General features: G+C 43.1%; 1 protein-coding gene across 2 annotated transcripts in view; it reads right to left on the bottom strand.

Annotated features, from left to right (window-relative positions):
- Nucleotides 1–27,148, bottom strand: part of DNAH9 (dynein axonemal heavy chain 9) — a 1,527,051-nt gene that overhangs the window by 1,175,607 nt on the left and 324,296 nt on the right. For both annotated transcript variants that reach the window (XM_069654516.1, XM_069654515.1), the window contains exons 23-24: nt 12,985–13,137; nt 816–941 (exon numbers count right to left, since the gene is read on the bottom strand). In XM_069654516.1, coding sequence (XP_069510617.1) covers nt 816–941; nt 12,985–13,137 — 279 coding nt within the window. The remainder of the gene's footprint in view (nt 1–815; nt 942–12,984; nt 13,138–27,148) is intronic.

Here is a 27,148-nt window from a genome sequence, read left to right as displayed (position 1 = left end):
AAGTGTGGGTGAAATATTAATTGCCATATGTACTGGCCCAAATTTATAAAACTAAACTGCTACCCTTTAAGCATGCAGGAAAATCGAAATTGCACAGCACTACATCTATAGATTGTGTTCACTGACCAGCGCTAATTATTTCTTGAATTGAAATTGAGATCAAGTATTGTGATTTGTGGGTTTTTTCTTAACTAATTTGTATAATTGATTTGTGTAACAAGAAGTTAATGGTGAGCCACAAAGAAGGTGGCGTGTGTAGTTTGTGCGATTATTCCTAACATCTAATTCAATTAAATATAAATATATTTCCTGGACACCGGCCTGGTTCTTGGCTCATTGGTATCTCATGGCGAGGGATCCACGGGTCATGATATGCATCTGAAGTAGGACTGAATAAAAAGAACTGACATTAACCGTTTCTTGTGTGATGCCTTGAGTGGGGAGGAAAGGACTCCTTGTGTTGAAGGTGGCCTCACAATAAACTATTATTAAGATATTTATTGAGAGTGGACCTAGCTTTGAGAAACAATGGATCACTTAACAAGTCATAGGGAGAAGTACACGGTGAAGGAAGCAGATCGCAAGGGATCAATACAGGGGAACAGAACGTAAGAATGGAGGATGGGGAATGTGGGAAATTTGGCAGCAAGGGATCTACAAGCAACCGGGGGAGCAAACAGAGGGCAGCACTAGAATATCCACAAAAGCCACTAACACGTCAACAAAAAATTTGTTTTCTCTCACAGATTGAGTCATTTAATGACGAAAAGCAAATGTTTAGGAGGAAGCATTCGAGGCAGATCTGTGTGTGGTACCTGTGCTGGATAGTCAAAGAGCCACTGTTCTCTTGGCTTCTCTTCATAGGCAGTCACGCCTTCAGTCATTTCATGTCGAACTGTCGCCCTCATCGCTTCCAGCACTCGATTCAGCCAGGACTCAACCTAGAGGAAACATAGTAGGTTCAGGATAAGTGCAAATCATAGACATGTGCCCTCTGACATAGACAGTTGTGACAATGTGAACTCAAACAGGACTCTAAAACGATCATTAAAGTGCACAGAATGTGAAATAGATCCAGAAAATGTAGACCAGATAAAGAAGGTCCTCTTGCTAACATTTTCAATTCATCCTCAAACGCTTCAGCATAATATACACTTCTTTTATTGTCCCTCAATGCACCACCCAAATGCCCCACTGTAGAAACAAATAATCTTGCATGACTTCAATAAAAACACCCATCAGAGAGTTATTCTCAGGTGTTTTACCTGTAGTTGTATTTAAGAAGCAAAACATTTTTTGTGTGCATATTTAGGCTGTATAATTAAACTCAATTCAGAACCAGAGTTTGTGTCTTATGTGTGGTGATTTACGAATAATGATGGGTATGAAGAAAGCCTTCTATATTTATTCACATAGAAAATAAATGGCATTTCAAAGCACGAATTGTGCTAATTATTTTTGTGCAGATGCAAATAATGGACGTTTGTGGTCTGAAGAGATGTGTGATTAAATTTGAACGAAGTGGCCAATGTTTTTATTTGTTAGTGTCATTGGGAAGACAGGCAGAATAAACAAACATATTGCACAGTGATCAATGACTACCTGCTTTAGCATGCTTCATTCAATTCTGGCCTTTCTGGAATATTTATGTGGATGTTCATGTCTCCACTTTTAAACCTGTAAGTGTCTCTAGTGCAGTGCCCAGACAATAATACAGTAGTTTCCTCTTCTCCCACTGCAGTTAGTCATACACCTGAAGTGCCTGCCTTACAGTGCAAATAGAGGAGCCGTCTCTTTCCAGGTAACCAGCAAAACGAGCTGACAAAATGACCGCCACACTAAAGACAATGAAATGTTACAGTGGCTGATTAAGAGTGCAGGGGGAGAGGAAGCGCTTCTACTGTGATGTTATCAGCAGAGCCAGACTCACAAAACTGTCGGGGGGAAATTCTGCCGGGGTCGGCAAGGCCGTCCGCGGACCTCCGGGCAGGGAGGCCCCAACTCCTCCCGTATATCCCAAAACCAACAGAGTATGAGACACACGCAAGAAGCAAGGTGTTTCTGCTGTTTATTAGACAAAACGGCAGGGATGGGTCAAGGATCGTACGCGTCCGTCCTGACACACACACAATCGTGGGGCTCGCAGGCCCTTTTTACCTTAGTATGACGCGCTACTTGCGTCACCTTAGAAAGTTAGCAAAAAACCTATCGCCACTCTTAATTGGTTGCTCGAGTGGTAGGGTTAGTATAGCATACGTATAGAGAATGGTGTTAGTGGTTAAGGGTTAGTCAGGTGATATACTTGGGTTGTCCCTTCAATTTGATACATGAAAATTGTTACATGAAGACCCCTGAGGATTGGTCAATGTTAATGGCGTCAGTGATAAGAGCCCCATGTTCTGATTGGTCCGCTCGCGAGCCTCCCAGTCTGGGACCATCGCTGTTCCCAGCTCGCGGTGCACCTGTCATTTGCAACAATGTTTCACTATGGGTATGTGCAGACAATGTGAGGATTTATTCATAAGTTGGTAGGCCGACTACTCCCACTGCCGCAGATGTCCATTGAATTGTATCAGCCTGTGTCTTGTAACGGGGGCTTCAGGCGTCTCCTTCCTCCTGGCCTTGGCATCCTGTCAGGTTCGGCTTGGTCACGTGAGGTGGGACCGTGTTTGAGGCTGAATTCTGCACAATTAATATTGTTTTTCCACTGTGTGTCTGGTTTAATTAGCAGGTGCGACCTTGACGTTGGCCTGCGGCATGCGAGATTGCAACATTGTGCCCTTGGCTGTCTGCTTTCGCCGGGCTCATTCTGCAGGGTCAGCAACCGAACTCTTGTTCTTTTAACGTTCATTGAAGCTCTTGCTTGCGGCCTACTTGGGCCTGGTGTATAGTTGGAGCCGTTTGGTGCACAGGTGCTTTAGGTTATGGTATCATATTGCCTTATCCCCAATATCGTGTCTTCGTTATATTTCCATTATGGTGCATTAGGAGAAGCGTGAGCAAGCTTTTTAGATAAGTTCATTGCGCGTCTTGCGTTTCTGCATTTTGAAGAGCCTATGTGAAAAATAATAAAGATGCACGTCCGTGGGTGTGTTCGTCACCTACGTCATAGCACTGAATATGCTCTTCGTGTGGATTGGTGTGGGAGTGTCCAGTGTGCATGTTTGTACAGGTGTGCTGAACGTTGACTAGGTCGTCGTGGCATCTCTAATGATGTGTTGGTTTAGTCGAGTTCATCCATGCCGCAGGTGTCGGCATGGGCAGGGCGGGCTGCTGGGCAGGTGGGTGGGCACATCCGTATGTTCCTGTACCAGGGTATTTGGTCGTCTGGTAGATAGGCAAACTCCTCTCGTGGCGGGTGTCTAGGCCGTGATCCTCTAGGCCAAGCGCGAGAGGGGATTGGCGGGAGCCTGTTGTTCCATTCTCCCACTTCAAAACAGTGGACTAACAAAGAGACGATAAAACTGCAAATATGATGATTGTACAATTAAACAAGACACTCAAAAACATACCAAAATAAGCACTATTAGATTATGTGTAATACATACTTTTAAAAAAAATGTATTAAAAATGTTATAGTTTATATACAAACTTTATTTTTTACACATTGTACAGAATCAAAATTCTTGAATTATACATCGTCAAGAAACTTGTCACCAAAAAAAAATATATATATAAGAATCACAAAAAAGCAAGCACAAGAGGACAGCCTCAACTTCCACAAATACCTTATGAAAGGACATTGCATGAACTAGTTAGACCGGTTGCTTATCCTGGTCTAACATGCTCGTAATAAATTGCGTGAGTGTGAATATTGACTTGTTATCTTGGCCGCTCAATAGCTGAGCCCATCTAGTGGCAGGCTCTAGTTCATGTTTTTCAATTCCAAAGAAATTACCAAACAGCCCTCTCATAGTCCAGGGATGAGCAGACCATAATTATACGGAACAGTTTTTTAGGAACATCTACAGCCATACAAAACCGACAGTAGCTTTCTGAGGATGGTAACTGCCTGGTTACAGTTAACCTTATGGGGGTTGTCAATAAGTTCAGTCTTATCTTCAAGAATAAATCGCGTACTCTGATCTGGGAAAATCCATAGATATAGAAGTGTCTCATTAATAGCTCTTATATCTGCCTCACAATTAATGTTCATGACGTAATTCGATTTATCTTTGCAAGTCTTCAGCCAATCGTTCCTTTGTAGCTTTATTTTAGCACGTTGAGGGTGATGTGTTAACATTTCTAATGAGATGCCTTCATTTATCAATTGCGCTTTCAATTGTTTGACCCACAGTTTCAGTTTGGTATTATTCATTGCATCATATGAGCTCCTTAGTATCTGCATAGCTGGGGTTTCACTGAAGCAGATCCAGTTGTTTCCACCAGACTATAGAATCCAAGGACTGTGTCGGAATTTCATGCCTTATTTGCGGCATTGGAAAGTTCTTTGGTAACTGCAAGATTTTCCACCAAAATATGGCTTTAAGTCTTTGCCAGGTGATGTTGGCTGCACTCAACATGGCTTCGCTACCGTATGTGATAATAGGTATCACTTTTTGACGAGATACAATAATTGAAGGTTGCAAAGAAAATTTTGCACATTTTCTGTGTAGCAAACAACCCTGCCGTGCTAACGCCTGAGCTTTTGCTTCTTTATCTGCTGCCCATTCGTTCTTGTCCTTAGATTGGTTAATTATTATTATTATATATTTAAAGGTGTATACTTCTTACACTGGATTGTCATCAATTAGAAATGTATGTTTCTTTTTTCCTCTTTGATGTTGTTTTGTCAAAGACATATATTTCGTTTTTTGGTATTGACTGTTAATCATTGACGCTCATGTAATCTTCCATTTTCTGGAGACTCATTCTTAGACCAGAACTTGTTTTGTCCATAAGTATGATATCGTCAGCATAGATTAACACCAGAGTTGGCAAGTTGGCACAGAGTTGATTTTTGGTGGATTAAGAGCGAAATCTTTAATGCTGTCTTCAAAATCTGCCGTAAATAAACAGTACAAGGTGGCGGCCAGGGGGCAGCCCTGTTTCAGGCCGTTCCATGTTTCAATTTCTGGGGTGGTCACACCATCCTTGGAAAGGCTGACTGCTATTGACGTATTTGAATATAGGAGTTTAATCGGTTCGGTTATCTCTGCTGGACACTCGCACACTAAGTTGGGCCCATAGTTTCTGTCTATTTATAGAATAGAATGTCATGATGAGGTCAACGAAGATTGCATGAACAGTAGACTTTGTTGAAAGAGCTTCATGTTTAATCAGATTCAGAGTAAAAAGGTTAATATTAGTGCCCACATTGGCAGTGAAGCCCGTCTGTCTTATTGCCAGTAAGTTATTTTGTCTGGCCCACACCTTCAGTTTCTTTAAAAGAAACGAGGCAAACAATTTGCCCAAAGGGTCGAGTAAGGCTATGGGGTGATAATTGACAGGGTCATCGCGGGCTCTCTGCTTGAATATTGGAATAAGGGTAGCTTTCCTCCATGATGGCGGGATCTGATTTATTTTGTTTATCAGCCTTAACAATTGCCAGGGGTCAAGTCCTAAAAATAAAAGTGGGGGACTCATCAACAAACGCAATGGGATGTGGCGTAGCCAGAAATTAGCATATCAAGGTGAAATATGACATTTCATTAAATTGGATTGCATAAACACCAAAACTGCACAGGACGGCATTTGCCTTTCATAAAATCAACACACACACAAAACCAAGAATGGATATTTTCTTCTAATAGTGTTTTTGAAAACATTAAAATGTGTGTATGTTTTAAACTCCAAGAACCAATACAAATGTTCTCCCTGGACATGTAGTACCGAAATAGGACATTCCACCATTAGTTGTTTGCTATTTTTCATCAGGTTATATAGCTCAGTCGTGAAGTTTCCGGCCTGCAAACACGATGACTACTGTTCACTCCCCGAGGTCAGCTTTAATTCATAAATTTAAAGAAGACATTCAATGTTTTTCATTTTAGCTGGGGGGGGACTGAGTCCACCCTCTGAAAAAAGTGGGTGGACTCTGTCCACCCGCGTGTACCCTCGACTTGAGCCCTGAAAATTGCTCCATCATGTTTGCCCAAGCCTCAGGAGCTTGTTTTAGTGCCGCATTGGACAAACCGTCGGGTCCAGGAACCCGAGATCCATTCAATTGCTGAATCATTTGATGCATATCTTTCTTTCTCCATTCCAGATTCCATTTCTAAGGGGACTTCGGCTGGCACATATCCCCTGGTTGTTTTGTTTTTTTATAGACAGTAGCAACGTGCCTTATCCACTTGTCCTCGGATACATTTGAGACAAGCAGTTGTTGGTATTGGGCATCATTACTCAAGAGGTGCCACATAGCTCTCGAATTTCGATTTCTGAACGTTGTCGGCATTGATTCTGCATCATTTTGAACCATAGTCATTAAATTAGATTTTTTCCAATTAGTGTAAGCCTGTTTAGCTTTTTTTTATCCGTTGTTTGTTTTTTCGACGTTGTCATCTTTCTTCAATAGCCGTATTCATTTGGTTAACATTCTCTTTTTCCCAGCTAGTTCTTGATTGTATTGGTGCTTATGGATCAGTGACCCTGCAGGAGAATTTGCTTTCTGGAAAGGCACCAATAACCATCCATAATCCAATTAAGTTATGTGTCTAGCTCCGCATTCTGATAGAGACTAGGCAGTAGATTTGCTTGTGAATTACTTAGTCTCACTCTTAGCAATTTGTTGTTAAATTCAAATTGTGTTGCTGATCACTTATTCCTTGGTGGCCTAGATGAATCCCTTCAATTGCCATAATGTTATGATCGCGTTCCAGCATTGGAATTGTTTGAAATTTTGTTATTGAATGCTGGAGCCGTATAGACGTGTAAATGTAATCAATGATGTAATCAGTGATTGCCACTGATTTGCCACGGCTCCAGGTCGGGGTCAAGACGTTTTGGGCATTGGTAGACTTATTAATATCAATTTTCTAAATGTTATTTCTTTCTGCCAATTCCGTGCCCGTTGTAACAATTCGTTTTTACTCTTGGTTTAACCTTTGGAATCGAATAGATGAATATTCAGATCTCCACAGACAATCGGCTCTAAATTTGGATGCTTGGCTCCTAATTCGTCAATTGTCAGAAATACGCATCTATGAAGTTTGCATCATTGATTGCAGCTGGGTTCCATGTTGTATCTTGACTGTCGTGTTGTCAGGAGAGTCCTCTGTCCACAAGTGCCACACAGCGAGGAACAAAATATACTCCCTGTGCAACCCTTGAGGCCACAGGTGGGAGATCTTCTTCCTCCGGAACCACAGACCCTCCGAACCCCGGACCACTGCAAAGTAAGCATCGGTTAAGTTATGCGCCTAACAACAACCACTAGCCAAACACAAATAACTGGAACGGTCTTACCCACTGGAGCGGTGAGGTACTCCTGTATACCTATGGGGGTTTCCGGGATTCTCCAAGGGCCCTCCTTACTCCGAGGGAAGTGCCGGAAGGCCAGATGTGGGTTTAATGGGCCGGGCCCACCCGTTGTCAGAGTCCTGAACAAGAACCAAGTAAACGTAGTGCCAAGGGATAAAGCAAGCGGGAGTCCAAGAAGCAGTCCGTGATCCGTGATAGGCAATGCAGAAGACAAAAACTAGGGAGATCCACAACCAATCCGTGAGGCAGTCCAAGGTCGATATCCAGATGATCAAGAAATCAGGTACGTAGCGTCGAACAGTGTCCAAAATTAAACAGCTGTGAAGCATCGGCTGGACCGACGCAGCCGTTTAAATACTGGTGCTTCTCTTCCCTTTCGGACACGTGATCCGCAGGTTCCGGTCACGTGATCTGCTGGTACAGCACGTGTGCGTATCTTTTGGGTCAAGTGAACCGCAGCCATGTTATGAGAGCGGGAAGCATTCCTGGTATGCGCAAGTGTGCCGGCACGAAGCCGATCCTTCAATCGCCATGGGAGTCGCCACCGAAACGGGCGTTGCAGCGAGCGGGTAGCAGCACGCTGGAGTCCAGGTGATAGCAAAGTAAGCGAGGAGGGCACAGGTGAATCCCGGAACCGGGCATGAGGTCGGGAGGGACTAGAAACAATGGCGGGGGAGCTGGGGGGACAGTGAACCTTGCTAGCCGTCGTGACATTCCAGTACAAGTTAAAAATGGCAAGGTATGTATCATCTGACTTTGTATTCATTTGCTGGTTCACTTGATTCAGTTTGCTCTGAATCTTTCCAATCGAGTATTGAATCCAGGGGTTAACATTTACTGATGTTATGATAGCCCAATCAAGATCGATTTTAATCAAGGTAATAAGCCCTGCCGAGGGACAGCCTTGGTTTTTGTTTACGGCCAGATTCAAAAAAGTAAAAAAACTGTCACAACATAGAGGAACTGACAACCAAGTTTCTTGGAGACAAATAATTTGGAAAAATGTCAGGTCTAGGGCTGGTTGTGCAAATAGGTGCGCATGGCCTACATACTTTGACTATTTGGTCTGCCTGTTGCCTTAAAGAAGATGTGCTGCATATTTTCAATGTTCATAAACAAACATCTATGCTTCACTAACCACAGGCAAGATACAGGATAGAATGGCCAAACAGTTCAGGCACCGACCATTGATTTTTAGACATCAATTTCCTTTCCTTTTACGTAGATCCACATTCTGCACCACAAGTACAGAGTTGGTTTGGGAGATCCCATTTCAAATGGATTTCAATCTGGCATATAAAGGAGCCTCTTATTCTAAGTAGTTCTAATAATCGCGCCTACTTTCTAACATGGGTCCACCCAGAAACTCCCTAATTAGTTCTGTCTGGAAATATTATTAAAATGTGCTTTTTTAAACCAGTTTAGTGTTCGCTTTACTATGATTTACGGCCGCAATTAGAGATCTCTCCACTAAAATGGGGTATAAGGGCTTATGTTATGGCAAGTACTCGGAAGAGGTTACAGGTGCATTGCGGGTCATTAAAATAATAAACACTACAGCAGTCTAATCAATAACCATAAAAATAGGGCTATAAAACAAGGTAAGGCAGTACTCTCCGAGAATGTGTTGGAGCTTGCATGCTGTTAGAGCTTTCACAGCCTTGAAATGAAAACATCAGAACTCGTGTTATTGAAAAATGATTTATAAACTGCTCCTTTTCTTCTACTGTGACTGAGCTGCATGGCAATGGCACGCCCATATCCGCCAAGAAAGGAGCAGAGGCTCAGCATCCTTTATCCAGGCAGCATTAAGGGCAGGGACTATCATTTAATGGCGCACAATCAGCAAGACAACAAAACAGCACTTTGGAGATCATCACCCCTGCTTGTATTAGACACGTTTTCAAAAGCAGATTGTTGGGCTTCGCCACATGGTTCTTAAGCACACAAAAGAGGCCCCCGGCGGAACCCAAATCACCTGTGACCCTCCCTGTACTGTTTGTTATAAGGCATCCAACCAAAAGGAGAAGTTGAGCTAACACAGGCCTTACATTTCCACGTGCTGGGATGCAGGAGAGTAGGATCAGGGGCTAGTCCGGATTACTGTAAACCCTGTGGTTGCCAAATGTGATAGGAGCTTTGTGACAACTTTATGATAGTGCAAAATTCGGCAGCCAATACTTCTGATGGGAATTTGAAAAAGTGGGCTTTTATTGGAATTTCATTTTAAAGTAGCACATGCAGTTCAAATGTGGGGAGGCAATGAAGGACAAGTCTAGTGTTCTAGTCAGAGGCGCCCTAACTTTCATCACTTGCTTTCCCTACTGCCATTACTTTCGCTGTACATTGGGAGAATTGAAAGCAGGTGAGTTACGTTTCTATACACCTGGGTATTTTGATCCCTTTAATTTTATTTTTGCACCTCTTTTTCAATCAAAACCTCTGCTATCATTAATAGCAAGGTCAGCCACATTGCAACATATGCATGTTCTCAAAAAATGATGAAATTGATCAATCGCGCCCCTCTTAGCCCCCTCCAGATGGCAGGGGACCATCACCTGTGCACACACATTTTTACTGCCCTGTTAAAGAAAAGATCTGCATGCCAGTAGGGACAGTGACTCCCAAACAATGAGGGTCAGTTGCACTGCATAGCAACAACCCTTAGCACGGGACACCCCAAGATAAGAACAACCTTGTGCACGCTCAAAGGGAAGAAAAAACAAGCTTACACTCATCTACTGCATAAAGATTGCGCTTTGTGGACATTACACAGAGATAGAGAGAATCAAACACACCTCTGGTCCCAAAGGTGTGCATGATTGCGCATGCACAGGTAACTGCATAATGCAGTGCTAAGAGGGTGGAGCAGTTTTTTTTAAAACTGTGGTACAGCCTCCTTGTAATCACTTTGCAAAGGCATGCACAACAGCTGAGCATCAACAGTATTCCCACTAAAACCAAAAGAAAATCAGATTGAATGATTAAATGCACTTGAAACCCCTTAGCCCAAGAACAGCCACAAGGAGGAGTAGACAGGGAATAAAAGGGACAGCCAGCCTGGAAAGGGCTGCAGTGAGTATTTGGAGCAGAAGTGCAGTGTTGCTTGGAATTATTGTTGTGAGATAGAGCTGGGTGAAGGGATGCAGAGAAAATGGGGAAGACACAGGAGACTACAGGAGGGCACAAAAAAACAGAATGTGGTGGCAGAAAGAGAACTGTAGGAGTTGGAAGGAGGAGATCATGAGGTTCTGGAAGGAGGAGAAGATGAGGTTCTGGAAGGAGGAGAAGATGAGGAGGTGCTGGAAGGAGAAGATGAGGGGGTGCTGGAAGGAGGAGAAGATGAGGTGCTCGAAGGAGAAGATGAGGAGGTGCTCGAAGGAGGAGAAGGTGAAGTGCTGGAAGGAGGAGAAGATGAGGAGGTGCTGGAAGGAGGAGAAGAAGTGCTGGAAGGAGGAGAAGATGAAGTGCTGGAAGGAGGCGAACACCAGTTGCTGGAAGAAGGAGCAGAGCAGGTGGTGGAAGGAGGAGACACGCAGGAGGTTGAAGGAGGAGAAGAGCCGGTGTTGAAAGGAGGAAAACAGCAGGTGGCAGAACTAGGAAAACAGTAGGTGGTGGAAGGAGGAGAACAGCGGTTGGTGGAAGAAGGAGAACAGCAGGTGGTGGAAGACGTACCGCAGATCGTGGAAGGTGGATTACAGTAGGCTGTGGAAGGTGGAGAACAATGGTTGGTGCAAGGATGAGAACAGTGTGTGCAAGGAGGAGAACAGGTGGCAGGAGCAAGGAGGAAACCAGCAAGAGAAAGCTAAGAAGCTGCAACAAATACCCAAGACTAAGATGTCCAGTCAGAACAGGAAAGAACAAGAGGACAATAATTGCATATGGGGTAAGAGCAAGGCCATATCTAAAGAGGCCGATTCCCACAGTGGGAGGATGAACAAGCATGTGGCAAAGGGTTGAGGAATCTCATGCTCAGAAGACAGTTCATGACAATCTGAGGAAGGTAGAGGTCAGGATCTGAGGAAGTGGAGGTCATAGGAGCCAAGGGAGCCCTCCTGTAGAGACTGGTAATTAAAGGCCTGTCAGCATTCCCCACCACTTGGAGCATAATTCCAGCTGGTGTTGCAGCTGGTGACGCTGACAGACCATAGTATGCAGACCTGGCACAGGGGAATAGAGCTGACGGCATCAAAGATAGCCCAAGATAAAACCAAGGAGAGACCCATGCAAGGACAAAAGACTCTGGACCAGCAATGGAGAGACTGAGGGAAAGAGAAGCAACCCTTCCCCAAAAAGACTTGCGATTGCTGAAGGAGTCTCATTTTAAGCTGATACAACAGGGAAGTGAGCTGTGCAGATTGTGATTTGGTGGAGTTGTCCAAATCTTAGGAAAAGGTTACACATTTTAATTTTTTATTATCCTCGTTTGAATTAATTTGGCGAGAGAGATTGTACCTGACCTTAATTTGGCTTACATTGTCTATTGTGACCCGAGGAGAATCCCCAAGGACTTCTTTAAAAGGGTGTACTCGATTTTGACCACGTATTCCCCTTTCAAGAGACAAGGGGGGTGTACCAACTGGGGACAGCACAAGGAAGTGCAAAAAGCGGCCCTAAGTTGGAGTCTTCCCCCTATATCCATTTGTCCCTTGTTGATATGTACATACACGCATATATAGATTTGGCACTGCCAAATCCGAAGAATGAAAATCCTAGTAAAACCTAAATCTTGGTGTGGTCCATGCTGTTCATCCACGCCCATTATATGACACAACCCAAACTTCACCAAGTGGAACCATTCTACTGACAATGCCCTCTGCCCATCCCCACAATCAGGCTGCTGGAGCAGTCAGGGGTACCATGTAGTCTCACACCAATTGGATGCAGTGATTGTTATATTACTTTAAATCAAATGCCATATTAAAAAGGGACCTTTGCTACTCTTCATATGAGGTTTGCATCTAAAACGCATTACAAGTCGCATTGCAGGGAACGGGTGAAACATTAGCACGTGCCTCCAAGTGGATGATGTTGGCACTATTGTCATTGTTTATACCAACAGTGGCAATCACACAAATTGCATAAATAAATCCCCCATGTTTTTTGTATTTCTGCTTAAATTGATTTATTCAACAGTGCTAGCACAGATTATCCATCCAACACTCACATAATCTGATACATTTCTTGACTGACTAGTGAATACCAGTCTTGGGCGTCTGCAGCGAGACAATGATTTTATATATATATAACGGTTAAACATGCAAGAGTGGTTTACGGGCAAAATATTCACTCACCTTCTTAATTTCAAATAAGAAAAGCCTATGCAGTTTTGGTAATTTTTGATATTTTGAGATTAAAAATCTATGGTATATTGTCAATATTGTATTTGCAATTAGATTCACATTTCCCATGCCTTTTAACAAATGTGGATTGTATTACGGACTAGACCATGCAAGTGGAAACAGCTTTGATTTGGCAACAGGCTTTCGACAAGCCCTGCGAAAGCAGTCTGCAAGCAGGAAATAAAAAGGGGCAGTTTGCATCTTTACATGACATCCTCACCTGGCCACTGCAGTCACAGGGTTCATTGAAATTCACATATTCATCCTCTTTGCTGTACATCCCCAGAGCGATCTTGCTTTGGCTGTCCTCCGAACTCCCTTCAAACTTCATCTTTGCCATGTTATCAAATAATTTGGAAAGATGGCGCATGACCTGGGAAATAACATTTCAATATCATTGTTTTCTTAAATACTTGTTTAACAGAGAACATACAATGAACAACGACACCATAGAATTGTACGAAAACATTAAAATTAATAACAAACAGAATGAGATACAACTCATGCAATATACAGATAAAATAGCCAAATAAATATAGGAACAAGAGCAGACTAAACTGAAAGTATTTGAAATTACGAGATCAGATTCTGAAGGAGGACGACTAAAGCCGGGCTTTTATTTGCATCCTAAACATCCTTGCAAATAAATGGCAAGCTGGTTCCAGCAGTTCAGGGAAGCCATGAAAACGTACGCGAATAGGCCGACACCTCAATCTAAAAGTGAGCAAAGCCCTATGCCCTTTTAAACGTCCAGATACACTCAGCTTGTCAGCCAGGTAACAAGTGGCGTCAGACTGCAATGGCCTTAGAAATAAAAACATTTATCTTATATTGGATGTGAACTGAAAGCAGTAGCCAATACAGCCGTTTTGGCACAGCAGTGCATTTTTGGTATTTGTATTCATTTGAAGAGCAGGGATGTCAGTTTCCATCAAAGATGACTTACAATAACACACCTAGAGATGGCGGCGGCCTTCCCAGAAAGGGTACGTATACAATAGCACAAAGATGAAAAGGATTGGTGAGCCAGTTTATGAGGGTGTAAACAAGGAGGACATGTACCAGGGACAAAGCAAAACAAAGAAAATTATATATGTTAGAAACTAGGTGACTTGCAAAGGTAACATTAAGCTAAGGGGGCAAGTGCTTCAAACTAAGGAGGCGCACTACTTAAGTATACCACATTTTATTATAAAGTGCAGAGACGTCTTTATGGGAGGGCAAAAGGAGCACTTGCCCTGGGAGCCCACCCTGAGGTGGTCGCCCACCTGATTGCTTTAATGTAAAAATGGCACTGCACTTATTTTACAGATTATAAATGACACATCTCTTGCTATTTTATTGTGTGCTGCTTAGGTTCTGTGCCTGAACATCTAAGGTGTGATACGACCAATTAATCCTGCAACGCAATCTGTGTTCACTATAGAATTTACAGTTTGTGTGTAGCACAACTTGTGAAGAGTTTATACATTTCTTTAAGAAGAATTGATCACATGAAACAACCAATGTTCAAATGCATATTTAGAAGTACGAGTGCCACGTCGGTTCTGAAGATAGCACAGTATGTTGAGCACATGTTTCAGAGATTTGTGTATATATGCAAGTAAACACTTCCAAATCCTTGCTAGACAGATTTCACCTATACCCTCTCTGAGGTTAATCCACTTGAGAAACCTCCAGATGTTGTCACTTCTCCCCTAACGGGGAACCCCTTTCTATGAGGCCAGTGAGGTGAGGCCACTAGCCAAAATTTCCCCTGCGGGTGGCACTCAGCGGGTGAATCTCATGGGAAGGGAAAGCCCCTGTGGTATTAGTGACAACCTGGAGAGAACGTGGTATCCCTGCCACTCACCTGACCTCAGCCCACCTTCATACAACCTTAACATCATCCCCTACCCTAACATATCCATGTACTATTGTCCCCCTACCCTCTTTGGAGGTCCCGGGACAAGGAACAGTGTAGGCTCTGTAAGGGAAGAATTCCCCAATTCACTAGAAAGTACTGGGACGAGTAAGAATAGGAATTAACTAAGTGGAAACCCCTTTCCCATCACTGTGATGAGGAAGAACTCAATTCACTCACAAGGGAACAGCAAAATCAGTACTGTGATGAGGAGGAAGAGCAGAGACATGAAGATCATCTCTTTTAGCCACATTGAGCCGTCTTGTGGTTACTGATTTCCTATTGGTCCAACCTTAGTTGAAATAGATGAGGGAATCCTGGAAGTGTTGTAGAGCCCTCTGGAGGAAGCAGGAGTACAGAGAAGAAAGCAGTGGAGAGAAGGCAAACCGGGACACCACGAAGGGAGCATCCACCCCAAGGAGGGTCTGGTGTGGAAGGACCATTGCACGAAAGAGGAAGAAGCGGCTCCTGGTGCCCCATTGGAACGGCGAATGTGCGGAGCAGGAAGCGTGATCGTCAAAAGAAAATTTCCCTCACAGAGCCGTCGCAAGCAACAGGGAAACGCTGACCGTAATGAAGCACAGAGGCAGGCCAGAAGCAGTCACAGAAATCCTAAGATCACTGTGACCCATAAAGACAGGGACGCAAATGTGAGGGGAGGTAAAAGGGGCCCAAGGCAGTGGTGTAGAAGCTGGGAACCTGGAGGGCAACCAGAGTCACAGGTCTGGGATCCCTACGCCGAGAATATAAGAAGTTGTGAAAGCATCCAAGTTAATCATCATAATCTCAGTACTTGGCTGGCTACTAGACCAGGTGGACTGATTGTGGAAAGAAGTCTGGTACCCACACCCATAAAAGCGGTCAAGGCCTCAGGTTAATCATCATAGTCACAGTACCCGTCAGAAGAGTATACCAGGTGGACTGTATCTGCAAGTCTGGGACCCACACCCATAAAGCACCTTTGTTGATACTCATAATAAAGGTGCGTGGATGGAGAGTATGCCAGGTGGATTTTGCAAGCGAGTCTGGAATCGGCACCCATTGAAGAATCCTCAAGCTTAATAGTCAGGCTGACTGGGAGTCCAAAAGCAAAGCAAGGGAAAGGAATCATTACTCTCGACATAGTTTTAGAGTATTGTAATAGTAATACTTGGTCAAGTCAAGAACCAGGTTGGTGGTGAAACAAAGTCTGAAACCAGGGGAAGGCAGTTAGACACCCTGGTGTGCTGTGAACTCTCTACAAACAGCCAGGCAAAGATGGTAATTCTCTTGGCACTATAATAAGTCTGAGAGCAGGGGAAGAGAGTCATATTGCCTGGTGTTTATATGAAAACTCTGCGCCAGCCAAGAGAAGGAAGTTATTCTCTCGGTAGCCTAAGAAACCTGAGAAGGACCGGGGAAGGAAAACATTCCCCCCCATGTGTTGTGAAGATAAGAGACTTTATTGTCTCTGTGCCTTAGTGGAGAACCAGTGCAAGGAACCTTTTGAGACTTTGTTTTGATGCTCTGCCCTTGATAAAGAACATTTAATGTTCCCTATTACCGAAGGTGGGGGAATCAACCAGGGGAAGATAGATATCTTTCTAGAACAAGGAGATCATCATGTTTTCCTTAGTGGATTCTTAGAATTTAAGGGGAAAGAAATAGGCTTCTGACATGACGGTGGAGCATTTACGTTTGACAAGACCTTGTGGCAGGAGCCTTAGTTTATTTGAGGCAGGGAAACCCCTCTTAGTAACAGGGATAATTATGGTTTTCCCTCTCTTTTGGTTTTATATAAAAGTCTATAACCAACAACATACCACCCGTGTGTCAGTCTCCTACTTCTACATCCTTTCATATGGTGCCAGGAATGGGATGCTGCACAGTTTACACAAGCTGGGGAACCCTGAGAAATTATGATCTAGCCAGTACCTTTTCTAGCCCCACTATTTTCAACTTTGGAAAAGGGTTGAATCAAGTCATCTTCTCTGCTAGCGGATTGAGCCAATTAAAAATAAAAGAAGTATGTCTGGCCCCTCTTTAAGCATCCGTGACCCTCAGGGGAATAATGAAAACAGAACCTTTAAACCATCCAGTACCGAGAAAGAACCAATGGCGTTCGAGCTCTCCAGTAGTAGGTGGCACAGTAAAAACTCTGACCCCATTACCAACTACTCTGAATATCCTAAGTTTGAAACCAATGATTAACCATATGGAAGCAGTACTAGGTTGGGACTCGCCTTCACTACATAAAACCCCCAATCCATTTATCCCATTAGGAAGAATGTTGCTGGAAATAGTTATGAAATGCAGAGTCCCTATGACTGCCAGATCCCTGGGAGGGAGAAGATAACACTCTTCTTAGACCTTCAGGGTCCATGCACCTGCCAATCTAGTTACCTATTTAAATCTGAGGCACAAGAAAGGGGTTAGAATATTACTGCTCTTCCACTCTTGTCCTGTCATAAAAACATCCAAGTCATAATCTTGAATTTATTTTGACATCGCAATTAAGATTCAGAGAGGAGGTTTATTCAGGTATTTGAGTCATGAAGTTTCAAGGGAAAGTCCCCAAACAAGAAAGGACCCATCCAATGACCCTAGAAAAACATTTCTATCACTCAGAAGGGGAGGCCAAGGTAAACTCTTACCTGGAGTATGATCAGGCTAAAGGCGGTTCCTAGTGAGAAAATGCTAACCTTCCCAATTCCCTAACATCTGGGCAAAATCCCTCACCCCCGAATATAGAGGATGAAGAGTTCGGGAACTATCTCCCACCTTGAAAAACAGGAAACAGACACAGTTATCAGCAGGGCGAAGAAAACTATCTCTTAGGGGTCTCTGGTCCACTGACACCCCAGACACCTCACAATATTGCAAAAATTCCAGAGGGTATGCAGACATGTTTCAGCAACCTGGTGCTCATAGTACAGCAAATCAGGACAGCCTGTCATACCTCCTCCAACTGTGAAAGAGGATAGGGCTGTAACAACACAAAACACCCCATCAGTCCTCTGTACCCAACCTAGGTGATTTTCAAATGTCTCCATACTTTAGGGAAAGAACTTCAGATCCATCTCTTCGCATCTGTAAGATAGTGAGAGGTACTCCTATAAAGAACATGACAAACTGTCTTCTAGTAGAGGGGGATGACCAGTAATAAAAAGAGAGGGCAGACTTTTAAACCACCGAGGGGAATAGAACCAGTAAAGCAATCCCTGAATCCTTTTGTCTGATACCCTCACTATAGAAAATCAGGGGAAATCGCATTGTCTCTTCTCCATCGCCAAGTAGTGACCAGATGTGTTACTTCTGCTGAGAGTATGGACAACCAACAAGACACTGTCCCTTAAATATCTTATCTGCATGTTTATTACCACCCGAGGAAGATGACCCTATGGGTGACCCATGTCCCAATAAGATCAAGGAAACCCCCAAAAAAAGACCAAACCTATTTTTTACCACCATTCTTTGTGCCGAGGCCTCCACCATAAACCCCGAAAAAGAACATCTGAGAAAAGGGCAAGAAGACCTGTCTGTTCACAAGCAGGAGTAGCATCTATAACGTACCCGCCACTATTCAAGGGGAAAGGTTCTGGGCGGACCTAGACAGTGGAAGCAAGGGTTGTTCCACCGATGCCCAATTTCTACCCAAAGACTGGAAGAGAGTCTTCCAAAAGGAAGTGCAGTGTGAACATGTTCATACCGAGACTCATCTTTGGACCAGAATACCTGTGACAATTCTGGGAAAGAAAATATTGATCACAATGGCCGTACTCCCCGACTTACCGGCCCAGTTAGTCCTGTGAAGTGGCTTGCCCCAGTTCAACGAATGGGTCTCTCACGAGGCGAGAGAGAATGAAAACATCAATGGGTAATATAACAACATGCCACCCGTGTGTCAGTCTCCTACCTCGGCGCCCATACAATATTTACTTTGGGATAGTAACAACTACTCTGCTACAAAACAACATACTTGCACCAGAAACCACTACTTATGAGATATAACATAGTGCCAATATGTTGCAAGTTTAGAGCTTGGAACCTCCAAACAAGGGTTGTAAAAATTCAGCAGCCACCCCCAATGAAGAACACAAGTGGCTTCAGTATGAGTTTGGCAGTAATTCCTGCAGGGTTACTTACAAACCTCTTTACCATTATCGCCACTCACGCCTTTTGATTTGCCACGGGATTACGTGTGGGGTAACCAAGGAGCAAGTCTCCATATATGGAGTCCCTATGACTCCATGGGGATTTTAGGAGATTTACCGTGAGCAGTAAATCTGCCACAGTAAATCCAACAATTTGTGGAGGAAAAGTGGAGGACTCCCATTCAACTGCTTTCTGAAGCCGATTCCTCCAGTCTGCCTTTCTCCTTGTAAATTGGTGGTACAGGAAACTGGCAATAAAGTAGCAGCAATTCCATCACTGCTATTTTACTACATTTTTTCCATGCTCACAAACTTGTGATGAGGCCTCCTTGTGTTAGTTGTGAGAGGTGATTAGGAAGACAGATTCAAGACAATCGATCTGAAGTGTCAAGACTTTGCCACCAGAAAATACTATGATCCTGAAGAGATCATCTAATCTCACTATATAGTATCATAATGTATGTAGGGGAAAATGTTTGCCTTCTAAAATTATGATGGTGTTTTTGCCCATTGCTTCCTCTTCCTCTTCATGTAGGCCTTTTTGGTTTAGTGGGTATCCACACCGGTGAAATACAACTAAATGCCACATGCCTTTGCGTCCCTAACAGTTTAGTATTCTGGTCCACTTTATTGAAAATATTTGACATTTTCCAAATTGACCCATTTTGTTTTCGTCCTTTTTTGGGTCAAAAATTAAGGGGGGGAGACCCCCAATTCCCCTACCTTAACCTATTCTCTTACCCCTCTACATATTTTTATTTTATTTTACCGAAAAAACGTTCGTTGTTGAAATTGAAAGGGTCAAATGTTTTTCGATCAAGTACGTCAATACCGTCCCTGACCACTAATCCATTCTATCACCTCTCTCGTGGTCCTTCCAGGTCTTCCTTAATGATCTATTCTTAGAACCTAAGTGTATCTATAGCATTGGGCCCTCTTACTGTATATCCCTGTTCTACAGCACTCCTTTGGTTCACACCTGTGTTTGTGCTATATAAAAATTAGCACATACAGGCCTCTGGCAAGCACATTTTCAGGTCTGCTTATCTGACAGAAAAAAAACAGATTACATGTTTTCTATATTTTCAAATGATTTTCACATCATTAATAATTATTTGCAAATAAATGTGACAAACTAAGCAGGTGAATTTGTCACACACAGTTTCTTTTGTTGGGTTTATTTAAATCTTTAAAATACAGTAGTACTCAGGTGAAATCTTTTCGGCTCAAGTAAATTAGCATTTTGCTACTTGCAGACTTACATTTTTGATGGTGAAAACACATCTTCAATTATTCTGCTTTTGCATAACATTATTATATACAGTTCTTTTTTTTACTATTACCATGTTTATCCGTTTTTTGTGCACTTTCTAGGTCAGGTCTACAAAACAGTTTATTCATTTTTATTTTACAACAGTCAAACATTCACAAGTAATTGCACCTTGATCTATGACAATGACAGGGAAACAATGTGAACATTTGCAAAAATTGCAAGCAGGGCTGAAAACCAAGCTTCGCCACTTAAAATGTTTTATCCTCGGCAACTCATTTAATCCAATAGTGACTGAATTGTGAAATGTTCCAGTCTCTAAATATTTGAAACATGTCAGCCCCTAAATGGGATTTAGTTCTCTCTTCAAACAAAATGTACTGATAGGTTAACTTGCTACAGCGTTTCTTCATATTTAATCATAGTGACAACTGGTTGTCACAAACTACAATGTCAGGTTTTTCTTAGCACGCTCATGACAACACCGCTTGAAAACCATGGCCCTCTTCTAATCTCAGTCTCTGTTCGCCTGTCGGCACTTTTGTGGCGACCTCTAATCTGTATCCTCTATGCTATGCATCTTCCTCAATGCTTCAAATCTGTCCTCCGTATCCATGCTTGAGCATGTATACATTCTGTATCAAGACGCGTATACATTCTGTATCAATTCTGCGAGTCCACTATGTGTCTATGCTTGAGCATGTATACATTCTGTATCAAGACGCGTATACATTCTGTATCAATTCTGCGAGTCCACTATGTGTCTATGCTTGAGCATGTATACATTCTGTATCAAGACGCGTATACATTCTGTATCAATTCTGCGAGTCCACTATGTGTCTATGCTGGAGCATGTATACATTCTGTATCAATTCTGCAAGTCCACTATGTGTCTATGCTTGAGCATGTATACATTCTGTATCAAGACGCGTATACATTCTGTATCAATTCTGCAAGTCCACTATGTGTCTATGCTGGAGCATGTATACATTCTGTATCAATTCTGCAAGTCCACTATGTGTCTATGCTGGAGCATGTATACATTCTGTATCAATTCTGCGAGTCCACTATGTGTCTATGCTGGAGCATGTATACATTCTGTATCAATTCTGCAAGTCCACTATGTGTCTATGCTTGAGCATGTATACATTCTGTATCAAGACGCGTATACATTCTGTATCAATTCTGCAAGTCCACTATGTGTCTATGCTGGAGCATGTATACATTCTGTATCAATTCTGCAAGTCCACTATGTGTCTATGCTGGAGCATGTATACATTCTGTATCAATTCTGCGAGTCCACTATGTGTCTATGCTGGAGCATGTATACATTCTGTATCAATTCTGCAAGTCCACTATGTGTCTATGCTTGAGCATGTATACATTCTGTATCAAGACGCGTATACATTCTGTATCAATTCTGCAAGTCCACTATGTGTCTATGCTGGAGCATGTATACATTCTGTATCAATTCTGCGAGTCCACTTTGTGTCTATGCTGGAGCATGTATACATTCTGTATCAATTCTGCGAGTCCACTATGTGTCTACGCTGGAGCATGTATACATTCTGTATCAATTCTGCGAGTCCACTATGTGTCTACGCTTGAGCATGTATACATTCTGTATCAATTCTGCGAATCCACTATGTGTCTACGCTGGAGCATGTATGCATTCTGTATCAATTCTGCGAGTCCACTATGTGTCTACGCTTGAGCATGTATACATTCTGTATCAATTCTGCGAGTCCACTATGTGTCTATGCCCGAGTATGTATACATTTTTCAAACGGACACGGATATGTGCCCTTCATTTATACTACAGCCTGCATATCTCAATTGTGTCCGTTATTGTTAAAATTAGCTACATGGCTATGCTAGAACATAAGTACCCACATCACACAGCTATTATTGCCCTTGATATTACACTGGTTTATGGTTCTTATCCCGGCATGGATGAATGGGGTTGTGGGACTTCAAGGGAGTTCCCATGCTAATAGTTGTAGTTTTCAAAGTTGGGAGGATGAGGGGTGTTGCAAGCAGAGAAAGTGGTCTGTGCCCCAAGCTGCAAAATCCCTAAAAATGGCCATGATTACGCGTCATGGGAGGCAGTGGTGGGCTCTGGTTGGGGGATGGGTAGAGGGTAGGGGGAGATCCCTCTTTAGCAAGTGAGTGAAGTTTCAGCCATGTTTTGAAGAGATCCACAGTTGGGCTGGCTTTGATTGTCATGGGCAGTTCGTCCCAGTGATCTGGAGCGTGGAGGGAAAAAGAGCAGAAGAAAGAGGAGGCACAGGGGGTATGGGACAGTGATGTTGAGTGCAGAGGAGCGGTATGATGTAGTTTTTGTGTTGTTGAACGCACATGAGCCAGTGAGCATGGAGGTCTATCTTCCGGGGGAGTGAATTGAAACAAACCACATGGAGCAGGTTGGCTACACCCAGCCAAGAGAACATTGACTGGCACTGTAGCTCAACAGGAACAAATGAAACCATTGCCGGTTGGTACTAAAGCATATAGAAAACACGGGTGTTGCCTACCCTGAGTAATAGGAAAAATGACTGTTGTTCCCAGATCCAGAATGTGTAATTTCTCCTTTTCGGTCACATTCTTCTTATAAATTATTCAAAAGTGTACGTTATTTTGCCCACTATCTGCGCATGTGCCATTTGCCTTTCCAGAAAATGTTGTAATTGAAGCTCTATTCACACAGCAGGAATGCTTTGTTTTATTACCCAGAAGACTAAACATATAAACAGCTGATGGCTGGGTCAGAACCACCATGGTGATCCACTGAAAGCATCTTCCACATCACTAGGCCTCCCTCAAATGTAAACTATGCGAGATAAAGCAGGAAGGGTAATCCAAGCCCTTAAACCATAGTATGCCTGCACTTTGCACCCTTCACTGGCTCCCTGTCAGGGAGTTCATCACTTTCCAAGTTCTGTGAATCATCCAGATGGCCCATTGGAACGAAAATCAAGTATTCCTGAGACAGAAGGTAAATAATATTTTCCCTTCAAGTGTTCTGACATAGGCTGGCAGAGGGTCATTGGTTGAGGCACTTCTCAAGAAGAAGAGACTGAGGCAGAACTCTTGACACAGCCGGAATGAACTACCTGGATCAACAGAGCTGTGGAGAACCATCCACTGGAGGCTGGAATCCTCATCTTTAAGAAAGTATTTGAACTGGATTCCTACATCGAGTACTTGCCTGGATGCCTCACGCTTGCCTCTGGACTCCTAGGGGGCCTGTCCCATTTTATTATACGTTCACCTATCCAGCCGACGTATTGCACTTCGCTTCACTTCATTTGCACTTAACTGATCTGAATGTTTCCAAAGCCTTTAAAGACCAGATGTCTCTTCCCCCTCACTTTACTTTAGTGGAACTAGATGGTATTGCTTATTCCAACGAAATAGCGTTCCACTGTTTTCATTTCTGATACTATTATTTTTGGTGTTGTCCACAGTAGGAATTAAGTACTCTGCTCAAACAATTGTGCTATTATATATTAACACTACATTTTTAATTGTGTTTTAACTATGGTTCTTTCATCTATTTGTTTTACTAGACCTCCAGGTCAGAAATGTTGCCCATAGGTGCACCAGCATTTGGATATGCAGGCTTAATATTGCTACACATATGCCTTTAAACCAGACAATCCCAAATCAAGCCAATGGGGTTACTGCATTTGAGACTGGCTCTTTTGAGTACGAGTGACTTAAAAAGAAACATGGTTGAGATTCTCAGGGTCAACCGGGAGCTGATGGATTACATAACCAGTGCTAGAATATCGAGGTTATAGGGATGAGAATGGCAACCTCAATTGCACACTATCAATGGAGGTTGCTAAATAAACGCCATTAAAAGAGGAATTATAATGATCCATTTTCTTGAATTGATTTTTGAAAATTGAAACCGGAGCTCACTTATTCACCAAAGGAATTCACCTAGCACAAAATCATTGAATTTCTTGCGGTATAGCTAGGCTCTAGATTAGTTTCAACTAATACTTGAGAAATTACTTCTTATATGTTTAGTAAGGTTGGTATATGTACCAATACCATAAATCAGACACACTGTCACATTAAAACGACTGAGCAGATACTGAATTGAATCGAGAGCTTCCATGGATATATAAAAGAAATAAGGCTTGATAGGTTAGTGCTGTAAAGCAGGTCTGCAGGCACTTCATGACAGTTACAGGTATGTTCCCTTTTGGGCTACAGTTAGGGTTCATCAAGTTATCTCATAGGAGCCCACTGGCACTCATCACCCAGGCTTCATCTCTACAACTGCCCGGGTATAGAACCTTATACCATAAACACTCTCTCACTCATACAACAACATTCTCACATCATTATCTCTTACATCATAAGATCTATGCATGCATCCAAGCACTATAGAACACATCTCCCTTCCTTTCCAGGCACCCACACATCATTCACACTCATCCATCCAAGACTCAGCCGCACATTCACAGCACCATGAGCTTGTGTAATCGAGATGGCTCAGTACAGACCCCTCTGCAGAAACCAATGACAAGTGGAGGCCATATGTCCTTATTCGCGGACAGAAAATGAAAGCACCTCCCAAAAAACTAACACTCTTCCATGAACATATCAAGTAAGACTATGAACTCAAACCTGCACCACACCTCTCTCATACCAAAACCCTTTTAAAGAGAGTGTAACTGAGGAAATACATGGAGTGTGTGCTGCCTTCTAACTCTACCACCTCTCATGTAAGAGGGTATTGACTCTAGCCATTTACCATTGACTACCTCACACACATTATAGTGTAGTCCCATACCAATTTGCACATATTTGTTATGAAGGGTGTTGCTCCGTGTATGTCCACAAGCATTGCAGTTCCACCTTCTACCAACGACTACCTCACAGCAGAGACATAGGGCCTAATTCTGAGTGTGGCAGTCTGGAAACAAGGGTGCCGGTACGCTTACTGGCACACTGGTTTCCGGACTGCCACACTACGAGTCTGCTTGCAGAGGCCATTGCGCTTGGCAGACGCAAAGGCCCCTGCAGGCAGACTTGTCACAGAAGAAACAGTGCCGGTACTTCCGTCTCCCCACTCTCATGGAGTCCTTTGGGACTCCACGGAATGGGGAGTTACCGAATCTGCTGCCTGACTTACCGATTTGCCGGGAAGTCAGGCAGCAGATTCAGTGTTTCTGGGTGGGGGGCAACCAGCCAGTGGCACCAGCGGGTTACCGCTGACCTTGGAACGAGGTCCAAAGTCGCTTAAACGTACCAACCGATGCACGCCTTTTTATAGAACAGTGTCCCTCTGTGGACCGCACTCGCATAGTAGTTCCACATACCCATGACCGCCTCACACCTGAGACATAGTCCCTTAACCTTACCAATCATGCATATCTTTTTAAAAAGCAGTGTTGCTCTGTGGATACTGCACCCATACACTCTCGGCAGTTCCATTCGCCCTTGCCTTACTCATCACAGTTCTACTGCTTGTTTTAACACCAATGCATTCTAGTTAGTATCATACTATTACCCATTGCTTCTTAACATAAAATGCGATTTTGACATTTTCCTAAAACAATCACATTAAGGGCTGCATCATTAGTGGGCGGTATCCCGGATTTAAATCCGCCGGGATACCGCCCAGTGCTAGTAGCGTTACTGCAACTTGGTCCGGAGCTATTAGTGCTGGATCCCAAGTTGCGGTGGGGCGGTAAGTTCCCATTTATATTGGGTACACTGGTCCCAATGGGGCATTTTGGGCATAATTAACTCTACGCTAATAGTGCAGCTTTAATTGCGCTGAAAATGGCTGGAAAGTTGAAGACTTACCCCCAGCTCTGAGCTGGAGTTGAATCCCCAACTTTCCACCCAACTCAAGGTTGGGTGGAGCGGTAATGCAGCGGTAATAACATTACGGCTGCATTTTTTACAGCTCCTCCCAACTTCTGACGCGGCCCTAGGACATCTTAATACCTTGTGCTAGACCTAAAAGTACATAGCTCGTTCACAAGCCCTAAATCTGCAAAATCTCAAATCAGTTAACTTTTCACTTCTCTAACATATTAACCATAATCACACTCTCTGCTATGCTTCTTCTTGTAGTCTACATGTTAGCATTACAGGAGTGTTAGGCAAGATTGTATGTAGTAACTCTGCGAAAGACTACACCAGCCTTGTCCTCCTGGCAATAGGTAACCCACCATTTGGTATAGGCCTCTACTACACAAGTTGGTAGTGTGATTGAGCAGCCAGGCTTATCCCAAGAGAGGTCAATGTGAGCTGTAGGGTTGCAACAGAGCTTCACAGTGACAAGTATCCAAATAAATCTTAAACTCAAGGTTTCTTGATTAAATAAATTAATAAATAATTAACAGTCAGTTGTAAAATAAGCCTTCTTTGGAAGGGAGCAATTGGCAACAATAAAATTACACTTCAAAATACACTGCGTCAGTTCAATAAAGTAAGTAGATTCCCTTTTGGGATGGCACACAGATATTCCTACACCCGGAGGTGACTTCAATTGCTAGGACAATGGGCATTAATATCTCACTTTTCACACTTAAATGGTAATACCAAAGTTGTGGCAAAAAGGAAAAGTTTAGGGAAGGAAACAATGGTTAACAAGTTTCACAAACAGGTAAGCCCATTTTGAACCCCCCCCCCCCATGCAAAGAAGATCAACCCTTTCCCAGCTATACAAGAAAGGTATGTATGACATTTTGGAGGAATAGTTAAAGCACAAAGTCAGAGGTTAAGAAGAGAATTCAGGGAGCCAGGATAGCCAATGTCACTTGAGCAAAGTCTTGGGGAGCTGAGGCACTTCTTGAAGGTAGGTAAAAATCTTGCACAATGTTAAAGAGAGTTTTGTTGAAAAAGAAATCACTGTTGGGCCACAAGCTGGGAGGCTTGTGAAGGGCAAAGCTGCAAGCAACTCTGCAAAGGGCAGCCAATGCAAGTCTCAACTGAGAGCATACAACCTACACACACAAGAAGTAAGTAGCCCTTAGTTCACAGTACCTTAGATCTAAAGAAATGGTTGCAGCTGGCTTCTGTTCTTGTTGTAGTTCCTGCAGATTCT

The sequence above is a fragment of the Ambystoma mexicanum genome, chromosome 3q (assembly GCF_040938575.1).
Source record: "Ambystoma mexicanum isolate Mex_15411 chromosome 3q, UKY_AmexF1_1, whole genome shotgun sequence".
In the NCBI taxonomy this organism is placed as follows: domain Eukaryota; kingdom Metazoa; phylum Chordata; class Amphibia; order Caudata; family Ambystomatidae; genus Ambystoma; species Ambystoma mexicanum.
This window is presented reverse-complemented; position numbering and strand designations above follow the sequence as displayed.